Source organism: Anser anser, assembly GCF_964211835.1.
Source record: "Anser anser genome assembly, chromosome: 1".
Classification (NCBI taxonomy): domain Eukaryota; kingdom Metazoa; phylum Chordata; class Aves; order Anseriformes; family Anatidae; genus Anser; species Anser anser.
In genome coordinates, this window is record NC_139720.1 from 8,111,874 (window position 1) to 8,137,751 (window position 25,878).

General features: G+C 40.0%; 1 protein-coding gene across 5 annotated transcripts in view; it reads right to left on the reverse strand.

The window, feature by feature from the left end:
- The window catches only part of GRM3 (glutamate metabotropic receptor 3), a 106,314-nt gene that overhangs the window by 13,443 nt on the left and 66,993 nt on the right, over positions 1-25,878 (reverse strand). For all 5 annotated transcript variants that reach the window (XM_083819369.1, XM_083819368.1, XM_083819367.1 and 2 more), the window contains one exon: positions 18,392-19,247. In XM_083819369.1, coding sequence (XP_083675495.1) covers positions 18,392-19,247 — 856 coding nt within the window. The remainder of the gene's footprint in view (positions 1-18,391; positions 19,248-25,878) is intronic.

Genomic DNA, 25,878 nt, shown 5'->3' on the forward strand with positions numbered 1-25,878 from the left:
TTGTCATTTCTTGTCTGGTCTGAACTTCCCAGCATGTGCTGCTTTGGTCTTATATCTTGTTTTGGGAATAGGTGAAAAAAACACAAGCTGGATCTGTGACCTTCTGTGGGAAGTCAATATTGTAACACTTCCAACTGGTAAGCTCTGGAGAGTTTTTATTTTTCCTCCAGCTGAGGTTCATGCAGGGAATGAAGAATTATTAAAAATGTAGGAGGAAATTGCATTTACCATGTGATTTATTGGTCGTTTTCTGTAGCATCAAAGGTGAATGGCTTTATAGGCAGGAAGCAAAAGGGTGTTGTGTTTTTTTTGCCATTGATGAGCAATAAAGGTGATTTCATTCCCAGTGTCTTTGGTTACAGAAGTGGTTCCACTGTCATTGCTGGAATAAATCTTTTTCCCTGCATCTGTGCCCATGCTGTGCTTGAGCACCAGCAATATTGTATATGGATGTAATATATTCCTCCATTTCAACCTCCAGATACTCTGGATTTGTTGCAGTAGATTTATTTAGCTTCTGTAAACCACTAAGGCCAAATTCTTTCACCTTTTTCTCCTACAGGGCATTACCTTACTTTGCGGCACTCCCACTAAAGTCAGCAAAAGGGACAGTGATTTTTTGGCACAGAAGCCCTGGTTAGAGGGTTCATACACAAGCTGGACCTCCCCAGGAGCTATATCTGGAAGCGTGCTTCTTCCTCAACCTTCTTTTTACCTTAGGGCAAGGTAGGAAAATAATTTATTTCTATGTATAGTCTTCTGTTTTTGAGCCAAGACTCAAGACTTTAAGTTCCAGTTCTTATCCCTGCTCTCTGTTGCATTTTGCCCCCTCACCTGTATCCACTGCAGTGGTGGACAGCCTTGGTTTGCAGGATTACAAAATAAGTCTGGGTAACCCAGGAATATGTAAGTGGACTTTTTTTTCTCTCTCTTTTTCTTCACTCTTGGCGTCAAGTTGTACCACAGTCTTGCCCAACAAGACCTCTGAGTACATAAAAATTAAGGACAGCATAATACTCCTCCAAATGGCCAGTCCTCCTGGAAATAACATGCTCTAAATTAAACAAGTAGCTAAATTAAAAATATAGGTCAACAAGAAGAATACTAAGCAGCCTCCCTTCAGTCCCTCCTCCTCCTCACACATAGGCACGCAAGCTCTCTCAGCCAAAAGCAGCATTAAATGAAATCATAATGCAGCACTTAACAGCTCTTCAATAATGTGTTGTCATTGCCACTGTCTTATTTCATTATTCATAACACTTATATAGATTGTAGAAATTGTTAACACAGCAGCCCAGTTTTAAGAGCCAATTTATTCACTTCGGTGTCACACAGGCCACGTCCTGAGGTGTGCTGAGAAGTGGTGACTTCTGCTGGAACCAGTGGAGCTGCAGGTAACTCTGCTAGAGTATTTGTCAGTTATACAGAACTAAGTATTTGCCTTGGATTTTGCAGGTAGGTCCAGAAGGCAAAGCAGGTAATCTCACATACAGTTAGCTTGAAGCTCCCATATATTTCACTTTCCATGAGGCTGTTTCCACACTAGAAATACGATGAAAAGATTTTTGTAGGACAATTTGTTTTAGATCAACCACAGCTTGTAGCTGGAAGCATTCATTTTTAGTGGCTGCTGATAGAGGAAAATAAATGGCACTCTCTCAAATGGAGAGGATGAAGTCATTTACCCAAACAACGATGTATTAAATTATATTATGGTGAACCAAAGCATACAAATGAGCCCACTGGGTGGCAGCAATTAATATACCTACTGATTTTATGTAAAATCACTCAGGCATTTTAACTGATATTTATCAACATATTCTAGATCCTGTAACACCTCTTCCAAAAAGACATGTTTTCATAAAAGTGGATCTAAAGATTATAATAAAAATAAGATGTTTATATGCAAGAATACAAATCCATAAGAAAATAAGATTTTATTTTCTAGGTTAAAAGAATATTTTTTGTGTGTATTAGCAGATGATCTTCCCAGAGATGAAATGTCAAGGCTATGTCACATATCACTCTGAGATTTTTTTCATAGCTAGATTTCAGTTTTGTAAGTAAACCTGTGATATTTAAAACAGACATTTCTGCCAGAACTTTTTCAGAGTTCTGGCTAAGGTGTTTTGTTTTCTTCCCTTGGGAGATTAGAGGCAAGACCTCTGGGTCTATCCATGCTATCTGATTGACAATACAAGCTTCAACTCCTTTGAGCAGTATCTTGGAGTCATCTCCTCCCCATGCACTTCTTGAAGTGAATTATCCTTAAGTAAAACAAGTTATCCAGGAGAAATTCTATAAAAGAAGTTATCAGGGAAAAGAAAGGGTAATTAAAAACGACTTAAAGGTAAACCAGCAATGCTTTGTACTCCAGCTTGCAGCAGTTTTGCAATGAAGGTATAAGAGCAGTGACATTTATGAGAACAGGAGAAAAGGGTACACATAGTGCAGAAGACAGAAACCTATGGAGCCGTGGTGCAGGCAGCCCACATCTGTCGGCTCAGTGAAGAAATCCTATCAGAGGAGAAGGATGCAATTATAGAAGTGGGGGACAAAACTCCTTCAGGTTCAAATAACAGAGGAAAGACTGTGCAGCTTTATGACTATTTCAGTTTCAGGTATGGATAAGAACATGGCATAGCTTTTATATAGTAAATTATATAATTTCATTTCTATCTTCCTACGTTGGGATCATCTTTTCTATCACATAACTCATGAGTATAAAATCATTATGTTTTTGCTCATGTGCAGTTAGAAGCAAGTCAGTCACTTTCATTTGGAAACCTTTATAATTTTTCATGTCTGTGCTGTACAGCTCTTGGTGACATGAAATAGTTCGGAAGGAAAGTTTGAAGGGAGGATTAATTTAATTATTGAGTAAAACATTGTTTTAAGAGGCAGTATGGGAAATCTTTTCTGAAATGTATCCGAATGCAGTCATTTGTGTCAGTTGCAATGCAGAATGTGTCAGTTAGGTGAAAAATACTTCAGGATCTTTCAACCAGGGATGAGTAGGTGAAAAAAAGCAAAGCAGTTTAAATCCTAATTAGGCACAAGGAAACTGTTGAGGGACAGGGCAGCCTAGGAAGAAATGAGCGTCATCTTAATGGGTTTGGAATCAGACAGAGCTTTGTTTGCCAGCGACGTCTTAGGGCCAGGAAGGATGTTTTGCATACAGACTCTTGCATGTGTCTGGCACAGAGCTGAGTGTATAGATGTTGTCTTATAGAAAATAACATCTGTAACGCTTCCTGGTAGAACGAAGACACGTATGCCTACATCTGAGAACATCTTTCATAGCCGATAAAACACGCATCTGTTCCGTGCTTGCAGAGTGCATCCTTTCAAAGCAAGGTACAGATCAGAGGCACAGCTCAGTAGCTAGGAGGCAATTCATTAATAACAAGGCTTGATGAAGGCTCTGCAGTTTTTCAGCTCGGCAGCTTGCAAAGCTGTGGGATTTCACAAGGTACGGAAGGAAATGTAGGAAGGAATATTTTGTGCACCAAAGGCACCTTCTTCAACAGCCTGTTGGCCCCAAAGACTTTCAGCCAATAGACTTTAAGGAGACAGTGGGATTAAAAACAAGTGCAAATGTAAAGAGGGAACAGATGGGAGTTTCTGGAAAGTTGAGTAAAATCTTTTCACTCTCACTAGAAAGTGCTGCAAAAACTCTGAACTTCTGACTTAATACAGCAAAACAAGGCATTTATGTATTCAATGGAAAAATAGCTTTGTTGCTCTCTGCCCCTTCCTGTTGCATATCCTGGGCAATGCCTTATTAAAACACTGTAAGAAAAAAAAACCATAGTAATAATATAACAACAGGATATGGTGTGTTTGTTCAACAGACTCATCTGCATGTATGATGCCTTATCTTGCAAAGTATCACAAAGGACCACAGGAATCCATATATCTTTTAATTTTCTTTTAATTTTAGCTAGATGTTGTTTGCTGAGGTCAAAGTGACTTATTCCTTCTTGGCTGAACATTCAGACCGAGTAATGGAGACCTGATCCGCCCACTCCTGTTTCTACCTCAGCATAATGCAGCTGGTTTCACACCTGATTGGCAGGACAGACACTGAAATTTGGCAATTGGAAAGTTAGTGTAAGGAATACTCAGAGTGAGGTGTCACTGGGTTGTACCTCTCCGCAATTAATAATGAATGAATGGGCTTAAAATATCAGCTTTCACACAGACGAGCAGTCACTTATAACCTCCACACTATTATTTCTGGATGTGTTTGGGTCATGGGTAGTATTGATTCTTCTCATTCAAAAAAAAAGATGCGTAAGCATTTGGATGCCTTATCTCTTGGCTCAGCTTTACTCAGAAACAGCTTAGGCAGGATGGAGTGGTCTGGTACATGAAAATGTGTAGAGACATGGACAATGTCAGGATATTTTGTGAGAGGGGCACAGGATTGCAGCTGGTTACAACCACCCCTGGTTAGTCTTCTACAAATGTAATTTTCCTTTCTATGTCTACCTGTTTTCCATTCAGCTCTATGGTTCCTCCCTCGGGTTAGAAAATCACTTGCTGTAGGGACTTCTAACACATCATAGACCCTCCTAGGGTTTGCAGTAGTCAGACACAGAAATGTTTCTCTAGTACTAGTTGCAAAGGTCTACCACTCAGATATCTTCACATGAATTAGGTATCCCAAGCTCCTATCCTAGAAAAGTGAAGTATTTCTAGGGTTCATCTAGAGTCAGCTGAACTGTACCATTTTTTTTTCAATGATTATTATTATTTTTTCCTGCAAACCATAATGAGAGTGACTAGTTCAGATACACCCACAGTAAAGGTGTCCAGGTGAGACGTTGGGTTGAGTGAGTAGGGTGAGATGAATATCACCCAGTCAGTTGGACCAGAAAGGCCTACAGCTGGTCGAGCCAAGTGACAGCAGCTTGTATGAGCTCACCGCAAAGTACGTGGGAAGATGTATCTCCTGCAAGCTATCCCCACAGGCTGCTGTGACTGCTGCGGGGACTATCAGAGAGAACAGTCCAGGAGAAAAGTAAAGTGGAGACTGGCAAAAGAAACTAAGAAGGGTCTGAAAGATTAGAGGAATTCATTTACCTTGTCATTCTCCTCAGTTTGGCTAAAGGTGAAATTCCCTAGCTACCTTTCTTAGGAAACACTTCCCCCGAGTGTAATGCTTTACAGTTTCAGGTATGTGTTGTCCCCTTGCTTGTGCAGCTCTTGGGCATAAGATTTTGTCCTTAAGTCTCAGGGAAAATGAATTTGATGTTAAGTTACAACCCTTCATCGAGGAGATGTTTTTCATTAGTAAATCACTCTTGTTTTTTAGAGAATTAAAAAGGGGATTTCTGCTTAATTAAAGGATTTGTGTTTCACTGTTTTGAGATACGGAAGGCAAAAACTTATGAATACTTAACAACCATTATATTTCTCCATTAAAAATACAAAATATATCCCCTGAAATTAAAATTTCTTGAAGTTCTTTCGTTAAAGTTGCATTAGAAACTAGAAAATAAATCAAGAATTTGAAAAACAAAACAAAACAAAAAAACAACAACATCCAAGCTTTTTTTTTTTTTCCTTATGTGTACTTGGTTGATAACTGATATGAATGAATTTTGAGATTCCAACATAGCAATGCCTTTTGATTGATACCACTCTTTTAATTTTTAATTTAAGATTATCCACTTTAGGAAATGGCTGGCACGAGAGGCAAAATGCATGCAGGGTAATTTATACTAGCAATCAACTTGTAATTACAGAGGAAATTAAACCATGACTTTAAACTGTCTAACTCCTCCCTCAGGCCAACTAGTTATTTTGTAAACATAAGCAAGGGGAACCCAATCCCATTATGAAGAATTATGACCATTGTTAGGGTGACAGAACAAAAGCTTGGGAGCTGGAACCACAAGTTCTGGGCTGGCCTCCGGTACCTTTTGAAATGCCCTGGCAGTTATCTGGCACTTACTAGAACATTAACATTGCATTCAGACCTTGAGATTTTGGTTGAGACTTTCTACATTCTAGGGGTTAGGAGTTCCCTGTGCTTGATGTGGACTTTTGGGTGAAGGACATTCTCATTTAACCTGAGCAATGGGAAGTTGTGATGTACCTTACACTTTGCTTCTCAGTGACTCTCTGGTGTGGCTGGAGGAGTTTGAGGCTGCATTTTTATTTATTTATTTATTTTAAATTCACTTGCTTTTGGACAAACTGAGGTATTTGGTTAAGTTACAGGGACATGAATCTTACTGGTTTTGGAGGAACCATTCTGTAACATGCTAATTGCACCCCCCAGATTGCATACAGTAGCTGGTGGATAAGGAAGTGTTGAATAGCTAACAAATTTTTTTTGTCCTTCTTTATCAGCCTGAAGGAAACATGAATAGATTCAGTTTTTAAAATATTAAAGGAAGGTGGTTAAAACATTCACTCCTCTGTGGGGATTTGAGGATTAGAGAGGTGCTTCTAGACAGTGCTCTGAATAATTCAGCTAGATATTTTGCCCTTAGAGATCAGAACCAAATGAACCTTGAAATAGACCCTCTGGCAGTTATTTCCTAATTGACGTGATAAGAAAACACTCCCAAATCAGGTGGGTTGACATAAATTTAATTACTTATAATGCTATAATTGTGTTTAGTAGTAGTAATGCTGTAGATGTGATGGTCTAAAATTCAAGAAATTTCAAGCTTGTAATAAAAGGCAGTGTTTTTTCATTAGACCAGTCTATAGATGGAAGAAATGCACAAGCTTTCAGCCACAAGGTAACTCCATTAGGTCATCAGAAAAATTGCTCAATAAATTTGAGCAATAAATTTGAGCAAATATTTTGAAGGAACAACTCTGCTTGGACTTCAGTATATCAGGTTTTTATTTCCTTTTTGGAAACACAATTTCACTTTGCAAAATGCCTCATTGCTATCTATTTGCAAAGTGATTGCTTATAGCTTTTTGTTTGCTTCTTTAAAAATATATAGTTTGGAAACACAAGGCCCTGATGAAGATGCAAGACAAGACACAACAAAGACACAGTATGCCAAAAGTTTTTTTTTTTTTTTTTTTTTACAGCTATGTGGGCAGTCTAATAAGAGTATTGCCTCTTCCTACAAATCTTATGGCTCTATGCTATTATTTTTGTTAAAAAGCTGCTGAAAACTCTCAGCAATCACCCTACAAATTGCTAATAATGAGGCAATTTGCCAAATGAAATTGTATTTCCAGTAGGAAGATAAAACCATGAAGCAGTGAATTCTAAGGAGAGCATCTTTTCGAAATAACTGAAGCTCAAATTTATTGAACCTTTTGTGGAAATAAAGGAGTGGTAGGATTTTTCAAAGCTTGAATAAAGAAACAATGCTATAGTAAAACACAAATAGCAACCTTTATGCTCAGATATGTTATGAGGCTCAGGTATAACATTTGGCACATCTGGTGGAAGACCAACAAAGAAAACTTGGAGTTCAGCTGGAAATGTAAATGTTTCATGCATCCTGTGGTTAAGATTCTGCAGAAGATCAGATATTTCTCTGTGAATGTAATATGCATGTGAAAAAAGTGGCTTATATTTATTTAATTTAAACTTAATCAGGATGTTTACATTGTATGTGTAGTTTTACAGAGCTCTTAGAATCAGTGGGGAGAAATAGGCACTTCCAAAGGCGAGCTCTGGCTAAACTGAGTTACCATTAGGAAAGTGGGGAGCTTTCTCCATTGATATTTCTCTTATTAGGTCAAAAAACTAGATATGTTAAGGAAGATATGAAAGTTGGCTGAGCTGAATTTTGGCCAGTGATGGAGAAATCATCCAAGTAATGCTTTTGGTTAAGCCCCCTATGTACATCAAATGTGATTTATCTCCCTTTGTAAAATTTGATTCTGGATTTTTCTTTTTCCTGATTTCCATATAATAAAGCAATAACTAGAAATGCACATCTAATAAAAATGACAGGTTAAGTCAGCATTCAACAGAGTGTGTCTCATGAATGAACAAATGCTGAGTCAGCCAATCTAGATGTGAAAGCGGGTGCTCAAAACAATGAATTTCAGTAAAGATAGTGAGATAAAGGATAAGAACACCTGGATTTTGATGTTATTCATGCATATCACACACCAGCTATGCAGGAACCACATCACCTATCCCAGCATCATCAGTGTTCACTGATGTGCATTACCCTACAACATGCAAGCTGCATGTCCTATTAATACTTGCAAATTCTTCTGCTTTCAGGAAGAAAAGATAAAACTGAGAGCACAGAATCATTTTTGCTAATGTTTTGCTCCACTGAATCAGTTCAGCAACAGCAATCTCTGGACCTCAGGGGAAAATGTAAAAAGAAAATGTTGATTTATTTGCCTGTTTAATGGTTGAAGCAGAGACACATTGATAGGCTTAGACTGATAAAGTGTTTCCGAGATCTAGAAAGAATACTAACAGCACTGCCTCAAACCCTCATCTGACTTGAGATATTTTCCTTTCTAAAGAACCTTTAAGATTTTTTTTTTTTTAATTATTCTGTCAGTTACTGGACTGGACTTTCAGTTAGTAGCCATTATCTATTTATTCAAATATGTGTGTAAATGTAATAGAGGAAGTTTAGCATAGTTTTTTCAGTACTTTTTTTTTTAATTATTATTTTTTAATCAGTTCCCAATCGCAGTTTCATAACAGTGTCTAATTTGCCACTGTCTGGTGGAGGTCTATCATCACCCACTGGAAAAATCTACTGAACTGACATCAAGATTTGGAGCAACGATCAGCTGCTCCATCCATCAGGGCCATACATAAATGCCATGGAAAAAAAATCAACTTTTGGAGATTCTGTAGGTAAAATTTGCTTGTTGCCATATCTTTCATCCTCAAGAGCATGAGGGCCACATAATGTATGGTTACTTACATCAATGGAACACTGGAAGGGATCACAAGAGCCCAACTTTCTGCTGGTGCAAGCAGCTATGTCATTGCTGCCTAGACTGGAAGAGTTCAGCATGCCCAGCTACATTTGCATACGATCAAGCATTTTCTAATGTTTTGTAGTAAATTTAAGATTAACTGTAAAAGGTAAAGAATCACAAAGAAGGTTTTCCCAAAGGAAGAGAGTAGGAGAATTCTGTAGCTGAAGAACAGGTAGATGCCTGAGGCTCCAGATGTACACACAGAAAGGATCTGTTGCTGCTCACTAAATGAATTCAAGCTTGGAAACAAGACAAGATTTTTTTTAGGATAATCAAGAGAAAGAAGAACATATATACAGCATATGCAAAACATCCTGTGTATGGTGAAAAGACAAAGAAGAAAACAAGAAGTTACAAGGACTTTAAAGTCTTCTGGAAGAAAGGGAGCAAAGGAAAAATAGAGAGAAGAATTACTCTATCTCTTGGGACCACCTCCTGGTCATGGATGCCCCAACTCACCAGTGTTGCTACTGAAAACTAGGAGGTTCTCTCCTCCCCTTCTGTAGGAAAAGGTTGCTGCTTTTGGATTTTCTGTTTACTACATTTCACTAATACAAAATCAGCAATCATACATGAAGTAATACAAATTGGGTTAAGTAAATTAGAATTTTAAAGAAAAGTAAGTGAGCATGTCTGTCTCCTGATGCAACCTTCCCATATGAGAGTGTGGTTGATAGTGTGGCACGGAGTCAAAGTGACATCAGATGCAGCTAACACAAATCACTTTCCACCCCAAAAGTCCGTACACTCTCAGCTGCAGGATTACACGGGATTTCTGGGACACATTCTGTGTGAAGACTTTGTTTAGGGCTGTGCTTCACCCAGTTTTCTCGCACTAACAGATTCCCTGTTTCCTCTGAGCACAGAGCTTTTCTTTCCCTGGCTAAGACTAATGTGTCTTAGCTGAGATTCACATTTCAGCCACAGAAGTGGTAAATATTTCATATGTACAAAGGAATTGCTGCATTAGCTTATTCTGTTGTCCAGCAAATTGTCTGGAATCTGTGTGTAGCAGCAAATAGGAAAATGTACAGCATGAAACCTCTGTTGAACTGAGGACTGATAGCATATACACATTTAGAGAGTGTCTCTCAGCTTTCAGAAGTACTTTTGAATTTTTTCAGCAGAGAAAATGGTAGATATATATGTGCCATTAGACTAAGATGAGATGATTCATGAATTGGCAAGTAGAAAGACGGGCTTGTAATGAGAAAAGCAAAACTGTAGGAAATGAAAAGTGGATGTAAGACTGGGGTGGAAGGGTCCTTCAGAGTGGGAGGCACACAAACCTCTGCTTTCTATTTACTGGGTGTTGGCAGCCACTCTTCACATCACCACTGCTTCTGGCTCTGTGCTGTTCTTATGGACTGAAGAATTAGTGAATTTGGGTGCGTAGACCCTACAAGACAACTTAATGATCTTAGTTTATGATTTATACGCCTCAAGATTAAAGACTTATATCTGGAGAAATCACCACTGTGGCTTACCACTGAACCCCTTTGCATCCCTATGGTGAACAGCTGAATTGCTTTTGACTTACTGCTCTGTGGCTGGAGCGAGAGGCGAGAAAACGAGTCAAAGGATGTCTTCTGTGACTGAGCCATGCTCCAGCTGGGGTTTTGTGGCCAATTTTTTAGAAGCTTCTCTGCTCTGATACCCCTGTGCATGAATATGTGTGTTCTTCCTGCTGCCTTGAAGAATTTTAGCATTCTTTGTATTCACTTGTTACATCCTCAGACAAAATGTGTTTTCATGGCAGGAAGAAGAAAACACAAGGAAATGACTCACCCAGATAATAGCAATGAAATATCTTTTTACATTATATCCTGTATCTGCTAACAAAATACCCATAAATATTGCAGTGATGCCAAAGCAGACATTCTCTGAAACGCTTTTAGAGGTGTTTAGAAATGTGGATCTAACAGATGAGGAAATGAAAGAAAGTGACCCTTGAATACATTTCTCTGCCAGCTCCATCGAGCTTGCAGTTGATGGGAATCATGTGGAAGGTCAGTTTGTGAAGAGTGTTCTTACAGAAAAGGAGTTTCAGCCCCATGAAAGTGCAGAGCTGGTTGCTTTTAAGAATTCAGTTTTAGAAGGTAGGTGGGATATATTGGCCTGAGTGATTTTTTTTTTTTTTGTAAAAATATTTGCATGAATAAGAAAGGTAAATTTGTGTTAGGATCTGCAAATCCCTTCAGTCATTCCTCTGAAACTAAGTAGTTCTTTTGATTCACTAGATCATTTACACAAAGGGAAAGGGTAGATATAAATTTTTGAGAAAAAAATATGTGTTAGTGCAACAAAATCCCAAAACAACGCACAAGGAATGTTTTGGGGTTGGGTTGAGTTCTTTTCTCCCTTTTTAAATGATTCAATCTTGCAGACAAAGAAACACGACTGTATCACTAAGCCAATTATTTCTGTACTGAGTTGGAAATAGGCAGAGACAAGCTTGAGGTGAATAGCTCAGGCTTTGCAGAAAGCCAGAATAGATTTACGTGCTCATCTGGGCTGTCGTTTAACGAGGACAAGTACAGCAGTCAGGTTGTGGCAGTTTTACCTGGAAATGTGCTCTGTGAAAGTGATGTTGGATTCAGGATCTATGTCTAGATTGCAGCACCAGGCTACTCTGAAGGTTAGTGTCACATTAATGTAGCTGTGCTGGTTTGGTACCAGATCCCCTTTAGTCAGTTGAGCCTCAGAATATCTTTGTAATGTACTCTAACAGGTGAAGCAAAAGTCTTCCAGGAAAGAAGTGATATTAAGTTATTGTAGGAGAAAAAATATTTTTCTGTACAAGATGCTTTCAATTCTGCCTTTCTAGCACAATTATTAACTGTCAAAAATAGAGTTTTAGTAAAAAAATAATGTAACATTTAGTTATTTTTGGGACTAGTCATCTGAGTTTGTGACTTTCTGTGGTCTTCTGCATCATCTTTTGAAAAGACCTTTTTCTCTGGGACTGTGGAAGTCCAGGACACACCTGGATTGCCCGAAAGAGCAGTCTGTGTTTCCAGTGTGTCACATTGTCCTGTTGTGTCCCTATGCAATTTACTTATGTCCTTGTCCTTGTCCTCATCCTCTTTAATACTGTCATTGTCATGTTCTGAGTGCAGCCCCTGCCTTTTCTAGCCACTACAACAGCACCTCACCATGAGAGTAATACTAACTGAGATTATCTCTGGAAGTCCTAAAGTACTTTTCTATAGGAGGTAACAACAGAATGTGGTCATCCTCTGGGCTTTTCAGAGCCAAATTAGGTTTTAAAATGTAAGGAGCGGGAATCCTGAACCAGACTTTTTTCTCATGTGATACCTCGCTCTTCCAGGTCACAAGAAGCAGCCCCGACAGCTTGAACATGTGAATTCTTGCACAGGCAAATCTGTATGAAGAATAATATCATAATCCTATGGTATTTCCAGGGCTGTGGAGAGACATGTGGGACTGGAAAAGTGAGTGTGTTTGGCCGGGGGATGAAAAGGCTGCCTGAGCCTGAGCCCTCCTGCTCCTCCGAGCACTTTTGCTGTGCGAGGACCAGGTGCTTGGGACTCATATGGCATTTTCCAGTGAAACAAAAGATGAAATAATAACTATTATAAAAGAGACAGCAGGCAAACACATAAAGTCTGTGATTTAGAGAAATTAGGTTACTGAGCCTTCTGTCTCTCAAATGTGTGATCTGAAAGAAAAGCACTGCTCAGTTTTCAGTCATGCATTCCTCTATAAGCACAGGATGTTTAATCTGATTCTCATTTACACACCTGGGCATCCTATAGATTTATAAGATGCCTAAAGGCTACTTCAATAATATGAACAAAGCTGACTATAAGTTGCATGCAAAGCAGGGGCTAGTTAACTTCTCGTTAATTTTTTTTTTTCATAGTTCAGCTGAACTGGTGGCTTTTATAAATATTGGATTAGAAGAAACCAAAATGCATAACTGCTTGTTATTTTAGGGATGTCAAGGCACCTTCACCTAAATATGCTGCTATAAGAATCCTGTGGCCAATGCTGGACTGTGGCTTCTGCAGACTTTCCAGGAACGACACCCAGCTGGGTGAAGGCCAAACGCAACATCCCCCCAGTCTTCCTGAGGACTGCAACAAGTTATTGCTGCTCTGCACCTTGCCAACACTGCATTTCCCATCTTCTTGTCCATGGGAGCTCAGTGCCCAGGTCTGACAGCAGAGTGGTGGCAGGAGGCAGAAATACCTTGTGCTTGGGAAGCAATGACCTGGCACACCTCAGCCTCTGCTGCTGGAGCTCGTCTCAGGAGGCGAGAGCAGAATTCCACCTCTGCTCCTGCTCACTCAGGCCAATTCGTGTTAAGTGGCACCAAATGAAATCATGAACAGACCACATTTTATGATGGTCTCTGACTACTGACACCATTAACAGGTAGGCTGCAGACCTACTGTCATAGCAAGAGAAATTATAATGGAAGTTTTATTTGGGAGTTGTGCCCTAGAGGTGGCAATGTCTGCATCCTGCTGGCAGTTCACCAAGTACACAGCTTACATGCTACGGTGCATGACACAGAAGGCATGTGGAGTGCAGATCTGATTGTTTGCCATTGTGATACCTCCAGTCCAAGCCAGAGGATTAAATGTTTCCCTGGCAAAATGTTTAAATTTTATTTTCAGCCAGTTTACATCTGTAAAGTCCTGAGCAATTTGGTCTGATCTTTCAATCAACCTTGTTTTTAGAGGGAGGCTGGACTAAAGACCTCCTGAGGTCCCTTCCAACCTGATTTATTCTTCAACTTTATGCTTCTATAAATTATGAGTCTACAGTACGCATACATAAATATATATGCATGTTAATACACATGTATATAAACATACATATATATATGAATATACACACATATTGAAAGCTTTAGGAAGAGTTAAGCAAAAGATTTCTGCACAGATTCCTCTTGGAGGAGTAAATTAGCAAAAAGAAAACGCAGCAGATCCACATGGACTGACTGACTGAGTGTGAGAGGCAAAGGGGATCTGACCTGATGAGCAGGAGCTCCTTGGGCGAGATGATGGAGCAGCAGGGCTGTCCGCTGCAGAGTCTGGGATTGTGCTCTAGCTTTAGTCTGTGTGTCTATCAGTGGGTATTCTGTGCTGTAAACATGCACCTGGCCTTTAAAGTTTGTGCATATGTAACTGCATTCATATCATTTGTTCATCTGTACTCTATGCAAGCCTTGTAGGACACCGAGCTTCAGAGTTGACTTCTGACAGGACATATTTAAGGCTAAATCCCAGAGCAGGGACCTTTGCAGTGTCCTTGTGCTCAGAAGTAAGGTGACGTCTGCCTGTTGCAGAACATGACTTTTAAGCTCTTTCCTATTTAAGTGGAAGGATTACCAGAGAAATGGCCTGTGAAAGTATTTTCCCACCACAAAAGTCAGAAGTGTTGAAGAGAAAACAAGAAGGCAAATTTGTGCTTCAATTTCATGACATTTGTATGTGAGTGGGGAGGCAGAGAAGAAAATAAACCTCACAGAGAAATGTAGGGTCAGGCAGGAATAAAAAAATTGTCATAAAGTCCAGTGGGTGAAAGGGGACAAATCAGACCTGACTTTTACAACACTTTTCTCATTTTAAGTGATCATTCTGGTTACCCACAGGAGAGGATGTTGCCTGATATGAGCAAGGTTTGACCATGTAGCCTTTGTCCTGGAGGAGCAGCTAGACCAGGAGCAACAGGCAGAGCACATCTATACAGTTCCCTGTCCCTTTTTCCTAAGCAGTGACACTTCTTTCGCACTGCCTGTGCTAATGTTCCATGTCCTGGCACGTGTCAAATACTGAGGTTCACTATAGTAGCTGTGGGCAATGATAATACTGCTTTTCTATTTCATTCTGGTGGCTTAAAGGAGTTAAAGAAATTAGTGGAGCTGGTTTCTGCTTATGCCTCCCCATCTCTCAGAGGGAAGGGGATTTCTAGATGCTTGGAGCTCTGCCTTGTTTTGGTGCTCATCCCTGGATCACAGACCTCTCAAGAGCCCCCTGTACACTCCTCTCCACCAAGAAGTGTCTGGGCACCTGTGAGAATTTGAGTTTACTCCGTGCTCTCTCCTGTGGAGCCCTTTGCTTTTGTTCAGCACTTCTTTGTTGTTCTGGTAATACAAGCTAACAGCCTCTTGAACCAGCATCTCTCTATCGGCAGAAGAGCATCATGATTCAGAACATCAAGTGCTGCACTTGTGCCCTTAGGAGGGAACAAAGAGCATAGGAAGATCAAGTAGATAAACCAGCCTACATCTCTTTGAAAGTCCAAACAGGCAGAGAAGGAGTGAGTATGTTTATCCATGGGCTGGGCTTTGTGTTCTCAGGTCCTGCTGCGGGAACTGGGGATTGGGCATACACAGTTTATATGGAAAATAAGCTGTATAATAATAAATTACGGCTGTATAATAATAATATACATCTGTATAATAATAAATTACAGAAAATATTCAGGATCTCGTATTTGTCACATGCATCTTATTGACTTGCAAGAAAAATAAGTGCTGAGTATATCTTACAAACAACAAGGAATGAAATCTCAGCGTGGCTTTGTGCCACATTTCAGTTCCGTGGAGTTATTTCAATTTAAGGAAAAGGAAGAAATAAGTAGGACCCCAGAGATATTCGTGAAATACCTGTCACACAGCATGTCAGTGGTAGCAGTGGCATGGGAGTGCACAGCTCCTGACCAGTCCTATTCTCCAATCAGCTATTAGCTGATGCTGAGTATTTCTCTACAGATCCCATTATTGCTGTGCCTGAGAGGCTTACCTCAGGCTTTCAGCTAAACAGTAAGTGGGAATCTCAGTTGCTCTAAGCTCCTTCTGTAGTCAGTTGAAAGAGATATAGGGGCAAATCATATTTCATGTGGGCCGAATCTCCCTCTGTGAGTGCTGATCCTCACCGAAACTTATAATTGGAGAATGACTAAAACTAGTTAAAGTGTGGAAGGTTAAAAAGTGTCTAAAATTGCACAGTCTCACACCAATCATGTAATTGCAACCTGTCATTTGCCCAGACCGGTGTGTTTGAAATGCACCATCACATTGGGATGCAAGAACATATTCAGTGACTCTTAAATGTCAGATATTGTCATGTTAAGTTGCAAGGTGATACCTGCTGCAGGTTTATGCATGTGAGGCTCATCTATCTGTACCTGTTGTTTTCAGCACAGGAGACATTTCTTAAATGGTTATTTGTGGGTGAGCAAACACGGTTATCACTTTTGTTCTGTTTATTGCCTGATTCCTTGTGGTGGGTGTGCATTAACCTGTTTTAAAGAAGTGAGAAAAACTGCAATCTTATTTGGTTGTAGTGTAGCTGATGGGGCTGGTAGCATCCATGCCATCCTCTCTCTGCACTGATCATTTGATCGTTGACCAAATGTAGCATGCAGGAGGATCCTGAAATTGAGTTAACGACACACCCAGAGACTTTCTTCAACCAGAAAAGAGCAAAGGTGAATTCTTGGTATCATGGAAATTAATGACAAAACTTGCGTGGATTGAAATTTCACTCCTTACTGAAAAGAAGTCTTTGGAAACTTGCTGATTCTTTCACTACTTGAAAATCAGTCATCTGGTTTCAAAAACTGCAGACATTAAAAACATGGATTCACATTATAATGTGAGCACTGATAAAAAAGAAAAAGGAGATGAGCAAACCATGTTCTAAGCTAGCAATAATACATATGGAACAGGGTCATTAGAAAATAACTCACTGGGATTTTAACATTTTAATTTGGATATGAAAATTAATAGAAACCAAAGCTCTTCAGAGTTTCAAAGACTTCCATGTTGACTTTTAAAATATTTCACTTGATTCCAAATAGTCTTCTGTTTCCAAAGTTGCAAAATGATAGATTTTGAATTATTGTTATTCTTTATTTAGCTTGGACAGCTTCAACTTCTAATTCATAAGAAGTATAAAATATATTTTAGTCAAAATTAAAATGAAAATTTCTGACTGCATATAAATGAATTTTTGCCTGGAGTTTTGGTCAATCACAAACATGGATGTAGATATTTTGACTTTATTTCTAAATGCTGAGTGGGAAAATTCTTGGGTGTTAAAGAAGTGCATGACAGAAAAATTATAAGCAATTATGTACTGTAACCAAGATTGTTTAGCAACAGACTAAAGCTTAACTCTTTTAAGAAAGTATGCATTTAAACTCACTAAAATGCCAGAGAATGTTTCAAAATTATAAACATTTAAGTTACTTAATTGACTGAATGTACTGAATGGGTAGGCTGCTACTATCCTAATTGTCTCTGGCAGGGGCAGAACTGCTGAGGCATTGCTCACCACTGCCATCCCTTCTAATCAATCTGCTAGTACCTAGCTCCTGTAAATTGTGGTGCTCCTAAATCCCTTTTGTTTCAGCAACTTCAGGACATTCAAGTATCTTTGAGGATAAATGTAAGCAAATAAGAAAACATTTCCTATGTATTGTGTGGTATGGAAGGGGAGGAGAAATTGTGGTTACTTATTTTCCATAAGGTCTAAAAGGTTGATTCTTTAGTCTAAAGACTATTCCTTAGTCTAAGGTCTAAAAGATTGTCCCTTGCTGTATTCTTTGACACATGAAGTTAATAAATGAATGAAATACATTTACAGTACTTCACATGGTATATGTACATTGGCTATGCATCTATATATGAGATGGTATGCAACTATTCTTTCTCATATAGCAGTCTTTAGGAGTAGACAAAACATAAGCATCATATTGTTTGGGCCAGTTGTTGCTGTGCCTTGCATGCAACACTCAAATGAGGGTTTTGAAACATCATTACCAGATCACCCAATCCCTCTCCACAACTCACCTGTGAACCTTTAATCTAGCTTTATGTACTTGGTCATAAAGCTTAAAGACCATGGAGATCTATAACATAGGTAATGGCTCTGTCCCACATACTTAAATATTTTATAATGATCTGATTCTATGGCAGGAATTGTTGTTTTACTGTTGCAAGGACATTGGTCAACTATTATGTAAATTCTCATAACAAATAAGGAAGAGAAGGCCAACTCTTGGCATAGGCATAGCAGGCTGTTGCCCAGCTTAGCAGGTGGTGAAATGGTCACTGGCCTGCAGACATGCCTAGAAAAAGCCAAATTGGCTATGAATGAAACGGAGGTTGGTGTACAGAAGTGTAGAGGATGGAGAGTAACGTTTCCAAGACCAGCTGTTACCACCTCCACCTCTTCCTTCTGCTGGAAGCTGCAAGAAACCTATTTTCTTTTTTTAGGGTCCTCATCATGCTCCCTATCTCTCTTTCTCTCCTGTGACAGGAGTGGTCCTGACTGGATATGGCCCTGGCTTGAACTCTGATATTAGGGGCTACTGGGAATTCAGCTGGCTTTTACTGTGACCAATGAACATTTCATTAATTACAATGACATTCTGTACGTACTGAAAGCGTAGTTATTACCTGTAAAGTTCACTTTCAAGAGGTAATCTTTGTACAGCTTCTTGCCATCCAGATGCTTCATGGCATCACAGAGCTTGGTGGTGTTTGGACACAGAGTCCGCTGCATTTTATGCAATGCATGGGCCATCGCGTACACAGCATTCACAACAAACATGATCTTGGATTCTTGCTCATAATTGGAACTGTTGATGGTGAAGTGCTTGTCACAAGTCTTTTTATGTGGTTTTCGGTTCTGGAGATTACACTGGAATTTTTGCTCCCAGAAGTCCTTGAACCAGGGGTTACGCCTGTTATTGTAAGGACTGAGGCTTTGGAAGTACCTGTCAAACTCTTTAACTGGATGGGAAGCAAGTTCCAGGGTTATTGCCCCAGAAGCTATGTGCTCATTACCTTTGACAATACTCTCTTGTGCTCCCCATCCATCGCTGGCAATCCAAGTAAAGGAAACGTTGAAGCGGTTGGCAGCTGCAATGAGCTCCCGAGAGTCATCACCTCGCATGAAGAGCACCACCACTCTGGCATTGGGCTTCTGGAGCAACTCTCTGATCACGCCATCGTAGGATTTCCTGATGTTGGACCGTCCCACTTTCTCGGAGGTGGCAATGCAGATATTGCGGAGGCGAGCTTCCTGCTCAAAGGCTTCGATCCCTGTCTCCCCGTAGTCTCCTTCCGAGGCAACCGTTGACACGTAGGTCCAGTTGAAGAACCGTAGGATCTCAGCCATGGCTTTTGCTTGGTAGAAGTCGGGCGGCACCGTCCGTGCGAAATAGTCGTAGCGGGATTTGTCGCTCAGCTTGGCACTGGTGGAGGCATAGCTTATCTGGGGGATCTGGAAGAGTCTGAGCAAATTTGCCACCTGGAAGGAAGGACAAGAACATGGAATTTTAAAGGTGGTATTTATAAAAACATATAGAAAAATCTAGGGAAAGGCAGAAAATAGTGTTTTTTAATAAGAGGTGTTGGGACAATCAAAGATTAAGGATGTTGATAGAGGATGTTGATAACATTCTCCAGTGAGAGCAGTGCACTGTGGATGTGCAGAATAGCTGTTCTGCTGCCCACCTAATTCCCAGAATCCTTCTGGGACTACAATGGCTATTTTACTTCTGTCAAACTGAGTCTGTTTAAACCAACAGAGAATTTAACAAAAATGGCTGATATATTCAGGCTCATCCTGTGCTCTTTACTAAGGTCTGGGGATTTGCGTGCCTTTTCCTCTTCATAATGTGGTTCTTCTTCTCCAAGAGTCAAGGTAGTTGATAACCAGATGCCCGTAGAATATGCAAATTTTATGCAAATATCACAGATACACATGTACAAGCCTCCTCTTTCACAGAGTTTTCTGACCTCACTTATTCATAGTACCCACTTCTCCCACTTTTTTTTAACCCTGATTTCTGAACTGTTCTGACTGCTGTCCTCCTGAGATGGCAAATATCTTGCATGCTAGTACTCCTCTTGAGCTGCACAATGTCATCAACGGTTTTTCACAAATAATACAACCTTCTAAAAATCTCTAATTGCCCTTGTGTAATTTATATCGTCCAAATTATTCTTTTTTATATGTCCCTTGTTTAACCATTCCCAGATCTACTTTGTTATTCTCATAGCACTCAAGCCCCTGGAAATTAATGAAAAAAAGCTGTGGCATTTTTTCCCTATATTTGCTTCTTAAATGACAAAGGGAAGATTTTGGAGGTCTGCTCTCGGTGCATGGAAATTGTGTCCAGTAAATTAAATTTAAAGCTAATTTTGGAGTACAGCCTGACAAAATCATTTGAAAAGCAATAGTATACTTGAGATTCTGAAAGGAAGCATTAAAAATTGCCCAATCATTTAATTTTTCACTTTTCCCCCAAATATTTCCCTGACCACAGACTACAGAATTCAAAGGCAAAGGACTTTTTTTTTTTTTTTTGTGAAAAAAGTTTATGAAACAAGACAATTTTTAAAGACTAATGCGTCAGTAGCAACACAGACAATGGTAAAAACAACCCAAATAATTTTATTGCTTTTCAGTGACCCATATCTCTTGGGATTTTATGGAGTTAGATTTTCTTTTCTTTAATGCAGACACTGAACCAGCCAACCTCTTGCTGTGGCTTAGATTCCCACTGAACCCTGGTGCTGTCTGGACCAGCATCTGCTGCCTTTCCATATGTGCCTGGTGACTTCCACAACCCCCTGGGCTGTCTGAAATATGGGACCTAGGGACACTCTGTCCTCCTGTCCGTCTGGGACACCAGCAAGAAGCTGGCGTCTTAGGTCTCTAGATGTCTGTATGTGGGGAGCTGAGCCATGCCGTGGTAAAAAAGACATCTGGGAGTAGTTTGCTTTAGTTTAAATGAAAGTAAAGCCTTGTCTATACTGCTTGGATGGTGTGTCCTGATGGGAAGCTTGGGATAATGCCCTGTGGTGTTGCCTAAGGGTGTAGGTACATGGCTGGGAAATGTTGTGGCTGAACAAGTTACCGTCCTTCAGAAAACAGCTGATGCATTCCTAACCACCCTGCCAAATGGTAACATGCATTAAACTGCCTTTTTTTTTTTTTTTTCCTGGAACCGAGGGATTTGATTTTCATTGTGGTCATTTAAACTAACAGACATAAAGCAATGGGTTGGGCTGAGAGTCTTGTTTTGTCACCAGGGTGCAATGGATGGTCTGGGAGCATCATTCAGCCTCTGTGGCTCTGTAACTTTTGATTGCATCCATATATTCACATGTTCACATCAGCTAACTCAAAAAGAGCACTTTGATTTGGTGATAAGAATGTCCTCAGTGTAGCTATTCCAGAACATTTCTTGCAGAACTGTGTGGGCTGGTATTGCTATTCTTGTCTCAGTTTATTCTAGCAGGAATTATTTTATTTGAGCTAGACCATAACAAGGATACGCACACATATCATTCTGCAGTTTTTTCCCCCAATTTGTCTAAAAAAGAATTCAATTTTCTACCTAAAGTGGTGTTATTTAGTGTGTATAAGCCTTCAGCACCCCCGAAAAGATAGTCCTAAAAAAGATAGCAGTTTTTCTATTTTTATTTATTATTATTTATTTATTAGTTAGTTTAATTTAGTTCACACAACAAAACTACCCCAATACAGGGAAACAGAACTACTTCCTGATTTCATATGAGGCTGTGTGCCATGAAGGTCATTATACTTTCAGGGCCACGGCATACTGCTTGCAATTCTGCTTCCTGTGCTACAGGGAGAAGTAAGCTTTCCTAATGCAATGTTGTTTGCTGCAATGCTCTTTAGGGCTGTCTGGATAGTAGGTTCTTCCATAGCCAAATAAAAAATAAATAAAATAAAGAGCCTGATTAATCACAGAGGATAGTGACCCAGAGCTACAACTGATGATGGAGCTCAGGTAAGCTGTATCTGGTATTAATTCAGATCAAGAAACTCCTCTGGAAATTTTGATATTTTTTTTCCCCTGCAATATTTTAACATTTTTATTTTAAGGACTGATTTTTCAAAAGAGCCCTGGTCACAGGTTTTTTGGTGACGCAGCCAGTTCCAGAACGGTCCCACCTTTCCAGCCATTTCCATGCTGATCTGAACTTCTGATTCTGAAAATCAGACCCAGATAAAATGACTAGCAAGATAAAGACAGAGGCAACAGGTTCAGAGGAGAGCTGATGCCTAAGGCTATGTCTATTCTGCAGAGTATCGTTGTAGTACAGGACAGCATAATATGAACTAGAATTACCTGTACTAAGCCTGAACCACTGCAGGCATACCTACCCTGTAGCTCCACGTTGCCTCGGGTTGCGTGTTACAGAACTGCAGTGCACATCTAGCTTTTGTTAAGTGAAATAATCAATTTTGGCAAACCTCCAGGCAGCAATTTAATCAACCCATGGTGCATGAAATGCATGCGTTGGCATTTAAGTAAGCAATAGTAGCTTTCATATATATGTGTATAATATATATATTGCTATTGAAAAACTGGTGGGTTTTGCAGATGCTTAGCACCTTTGAAAATAAGGCTGGATCTCTGTAGCTGCAATCTTAAAGCAACTGATTTGTGCAGTTTGCTGTGAACAAAGCATGCTGATACAGTCAGCTTCCAGAGTGATGGGAAAACTTTATGTTATCATGCTGCTGGATTTATTAATATGGATGCTCTCCTGTGTTAATACATCCACTTCCCAAGCAAATATGGTTGTTCAACCAGCTGTCATAAGGAACTGCCCAACATGTGCAGGGCAGAAAGTCCAGTGGGATCCATGTCCCTTGGTAGGAACAGGCTGTGTTGGAGCCGCATCTATATCATGGTAAATTGTCAGTGTAGTTTATAGCACTGAATATGGCTTCATGATAACTGCCTGCAAGGGGCAGTGAATTAGGTACAGCACTCAAGCACATGAATCTTCTGGTTTCCCAGCTTATTTCCAGCCATTCCATAGTCCTGATGATAGATGGCATCAGGTAGGTAACATCCATGTGTATCAGAAACCTTGGTTTGTCTTCTGATTTGTTGAAGGAGATTTGTTGAATCTCATCAAGCACTTTGCCTATCCTGTGTAGGACCTTTTTTTTTTTTCTTCTTTTTTTTTTTTTCCGGTAATAAGATTTATTCCATTGTTTCTGGTTAAAAATCCGCATCGTCTTAACAGCCCAGAGACTGCTACATGGGCTGCTTGAATGTGTGTAGGTTTGAGGAACACATAATACACTTTGGAAAAAAGAAAAAAAATCTCATAAATGTGAGAACAGATAAGGTTTCTTTGACACAATACACAAGTGTGCATCACACACTGGTTGGACAGAGGAGTGCCCTTGTTACATCACAGTGCTCTGCACTTCTGAAACATTTTCCATGTGAGAATCTCATGGTACTTAACATGGCTTAATGAATCTAATTTCACAGAACTCCTTTGAGACAGAGAAGTACTGCTGTGGTTGTTTTGAACAGACAGTAAATTAGGCTGCTGAGCAGAATGGGAGAGAGGTAAAGGAGGACTGTCTCCACTGAGAAACTGGAGAAATCCCTGTCCCAGTAAGCTGCAATCTGTCCTAAAAGACAGACGGCAGAGATTCAGTTACTGCCTTTGGTTTCCCCCCAGAAATCTTTGTATTCCTGAGGATAAGTTGCTGGCCCAGTTTCCTACAGTGAGAGCATGGCAAAGCCATGTCTCAAGGATTTGCTAATGGCTAGATCATTGCTGTAACCCATGAGCTGATCTCCTGCTTTGAAGAAATGTGTACTGCTGCGAGTGTTTATTGCATCTAATTTCTAAATTATGGTAATTAGAGTGCTTTTTATTTATTTTATTTTATTTTATTTTATTTTATTTTATTTTATTTTATTTTATTTTATCATTTTATTTTATTTTATTTTACTTTATTTTATTCTTTGGGCAGTTGCAGGTCAAACTATAGCTAAAACATTTATTAAAATGTAAATATTTTTTATCTTATCTGAATTTTCCCTTTTTTCAAAAAATATATCACCCAAATGAAAGCAGAAAGTGCAATTCTAGAAAGGCAGGAGGGGAACATTGTTTCTGAATGGGCTGAAGAGTGGTTGTATGATAAGTGGTGGGCATAAACCTAGTGCAAAAATAAACCATGTACCTCTATCTAGTCAACTGCCTACACTGGCCTTTATCACCGAAACACAGAATTGTAGGGGTTGGAAGGGACCTCCAGAGATCATCGGGTCCAACCCCCCTGCCAAAGCAGGTTCCCCAGAGCAGGCTGCCCAGGTAGGCGTCCAGACGGGCCTTGAATATCTCCAGAGGAGACTCCACAACCTCCCTGGGCAGCCTGTCCCAGGGCTCCGTCACCCTCACCGTGAAGAAGTTCTTTTGCATGTTGGGGCGGAACTTCCTGGGCTCCATTTCGTGGCCATTGCCCCTTGTCCTGTCCTCACAAACCACTGAAAAGAGTTGTCCAAATCCCTCTGTCTCCCACACCTCAGGTATTTGTAAACATTGATGAGATCCCCTCTCAGTCTCTTCTCCAGGCTGAACAGACCCAGGTCTCTCAGCCTCTCTTCATAGGGAAGATGCTCCAGGCCTGGTATCATCTTTGTGGCCCTCTGCTGGACTCTTTCCAGGAGATCCCTGTCTTTTTGTACCGGGGAGCCCAGAACTGGACACAGAAATACATTTATACACTCCCCATACTCCTAGCTCCTCTCTTGTAAATTTTGTGTCTAGTTAGAACATCTTTTCTTTCAATTCATAACCATTTTCTTCCATCTTCTTGTCACGCATCTCGGTAAAGACCCAGTAAGACTCAGTAATAGGCTTTGTTTTCTTGAGGACCAACCCTTACTTACATAAAGGCTGATATCAGGTTCCCTAAAAGCCTTCTCTTCTCCAGGCTAAACACACCTAGTTCCCTCTTTTTATTTATTTATTTATTTATTTGTAGCATATGTGCTTCAGACTCTCCTTCCCCTCATCCTCCCTTATTTATTAAATCTTTCTCTTATTGAGGGACCAAAAGTTAGTCATAGTATTCCAGATATCATCTAATGTGAACAAAAGGGAATAATAATTTCCATCTATCTACTGGCTGTGTTTCTGCAGGTACAGCCAAGTACACAGCAAGCCTCGCTGACAGATTGCACTGTCAGCAATAAATATGAATGGTACTGAAGAGATCATAGACATCTAGGTTGGAAAAGTCCTTCAACATCATTGAGTCCAACTATCAGCCTGACCTGCCGAGTCCCATCACTAAACCATGTCCCCACTTCATATCCTCCTGGATTACCTGAATTAGCCCATTTCTCACCATACCTGAATTGCTGCAAGGAAAGGTTAATGTTCATGGCCTCTACCACAACTTTTCCTGTCCTTTCGGGATTCAGTAGGCTCAAAGATATGGCTCTCACCTTGGGGATGGTGTGACGCATCCACATCAAAACTTTTTAAGCCTTGCTAAAACATTTCATAGTCCTATTTCCTTCTTGTGCTAAGTGTGGGCAGTGCACACGGTACCACAACATGCTCTAACAGGCTATGACACCCAGGAAGGGGATCCCAGCAGCTAAAAAAACACTGCAGGTGCAACTCGATGCGCAGATTTTCAGCACTGGTTAGAGGACAGACAAGGTGGTGATCTCCTTTAGCATAACAGCCTGGGAGCTCACCCTGCTGAGGTCAGTAGACAGGAACTAAGCCAGAAGCATTGAACTTATTTAGGAGTGCCAGCCCAGCTTGTACTTTGTGTAATCTTCTGGCACGTTGCAGGACTGAGGCAGTAATTTTCATCAGCTTTCTCTCTTTTTGGTGTCAAGAGAGCTGTTTATTTGTGTTTGTGTTGTCCTTCCAAATAATAAATAACTCAGGAAAAAAAAATTACCAAACATATGTATATATAAATTGATTAACAGGAGAGGGGAGAAGAAAGCAGTATTTTCAGCCTAGCTCTTCTCCTGAAAATTTTGCCAAGAAAGATGGAAAAATGTAGCTCAGTATTTGTAGAGGACTCAATAGCTGTCACATCTAGAGAAGCACTGTTTGAA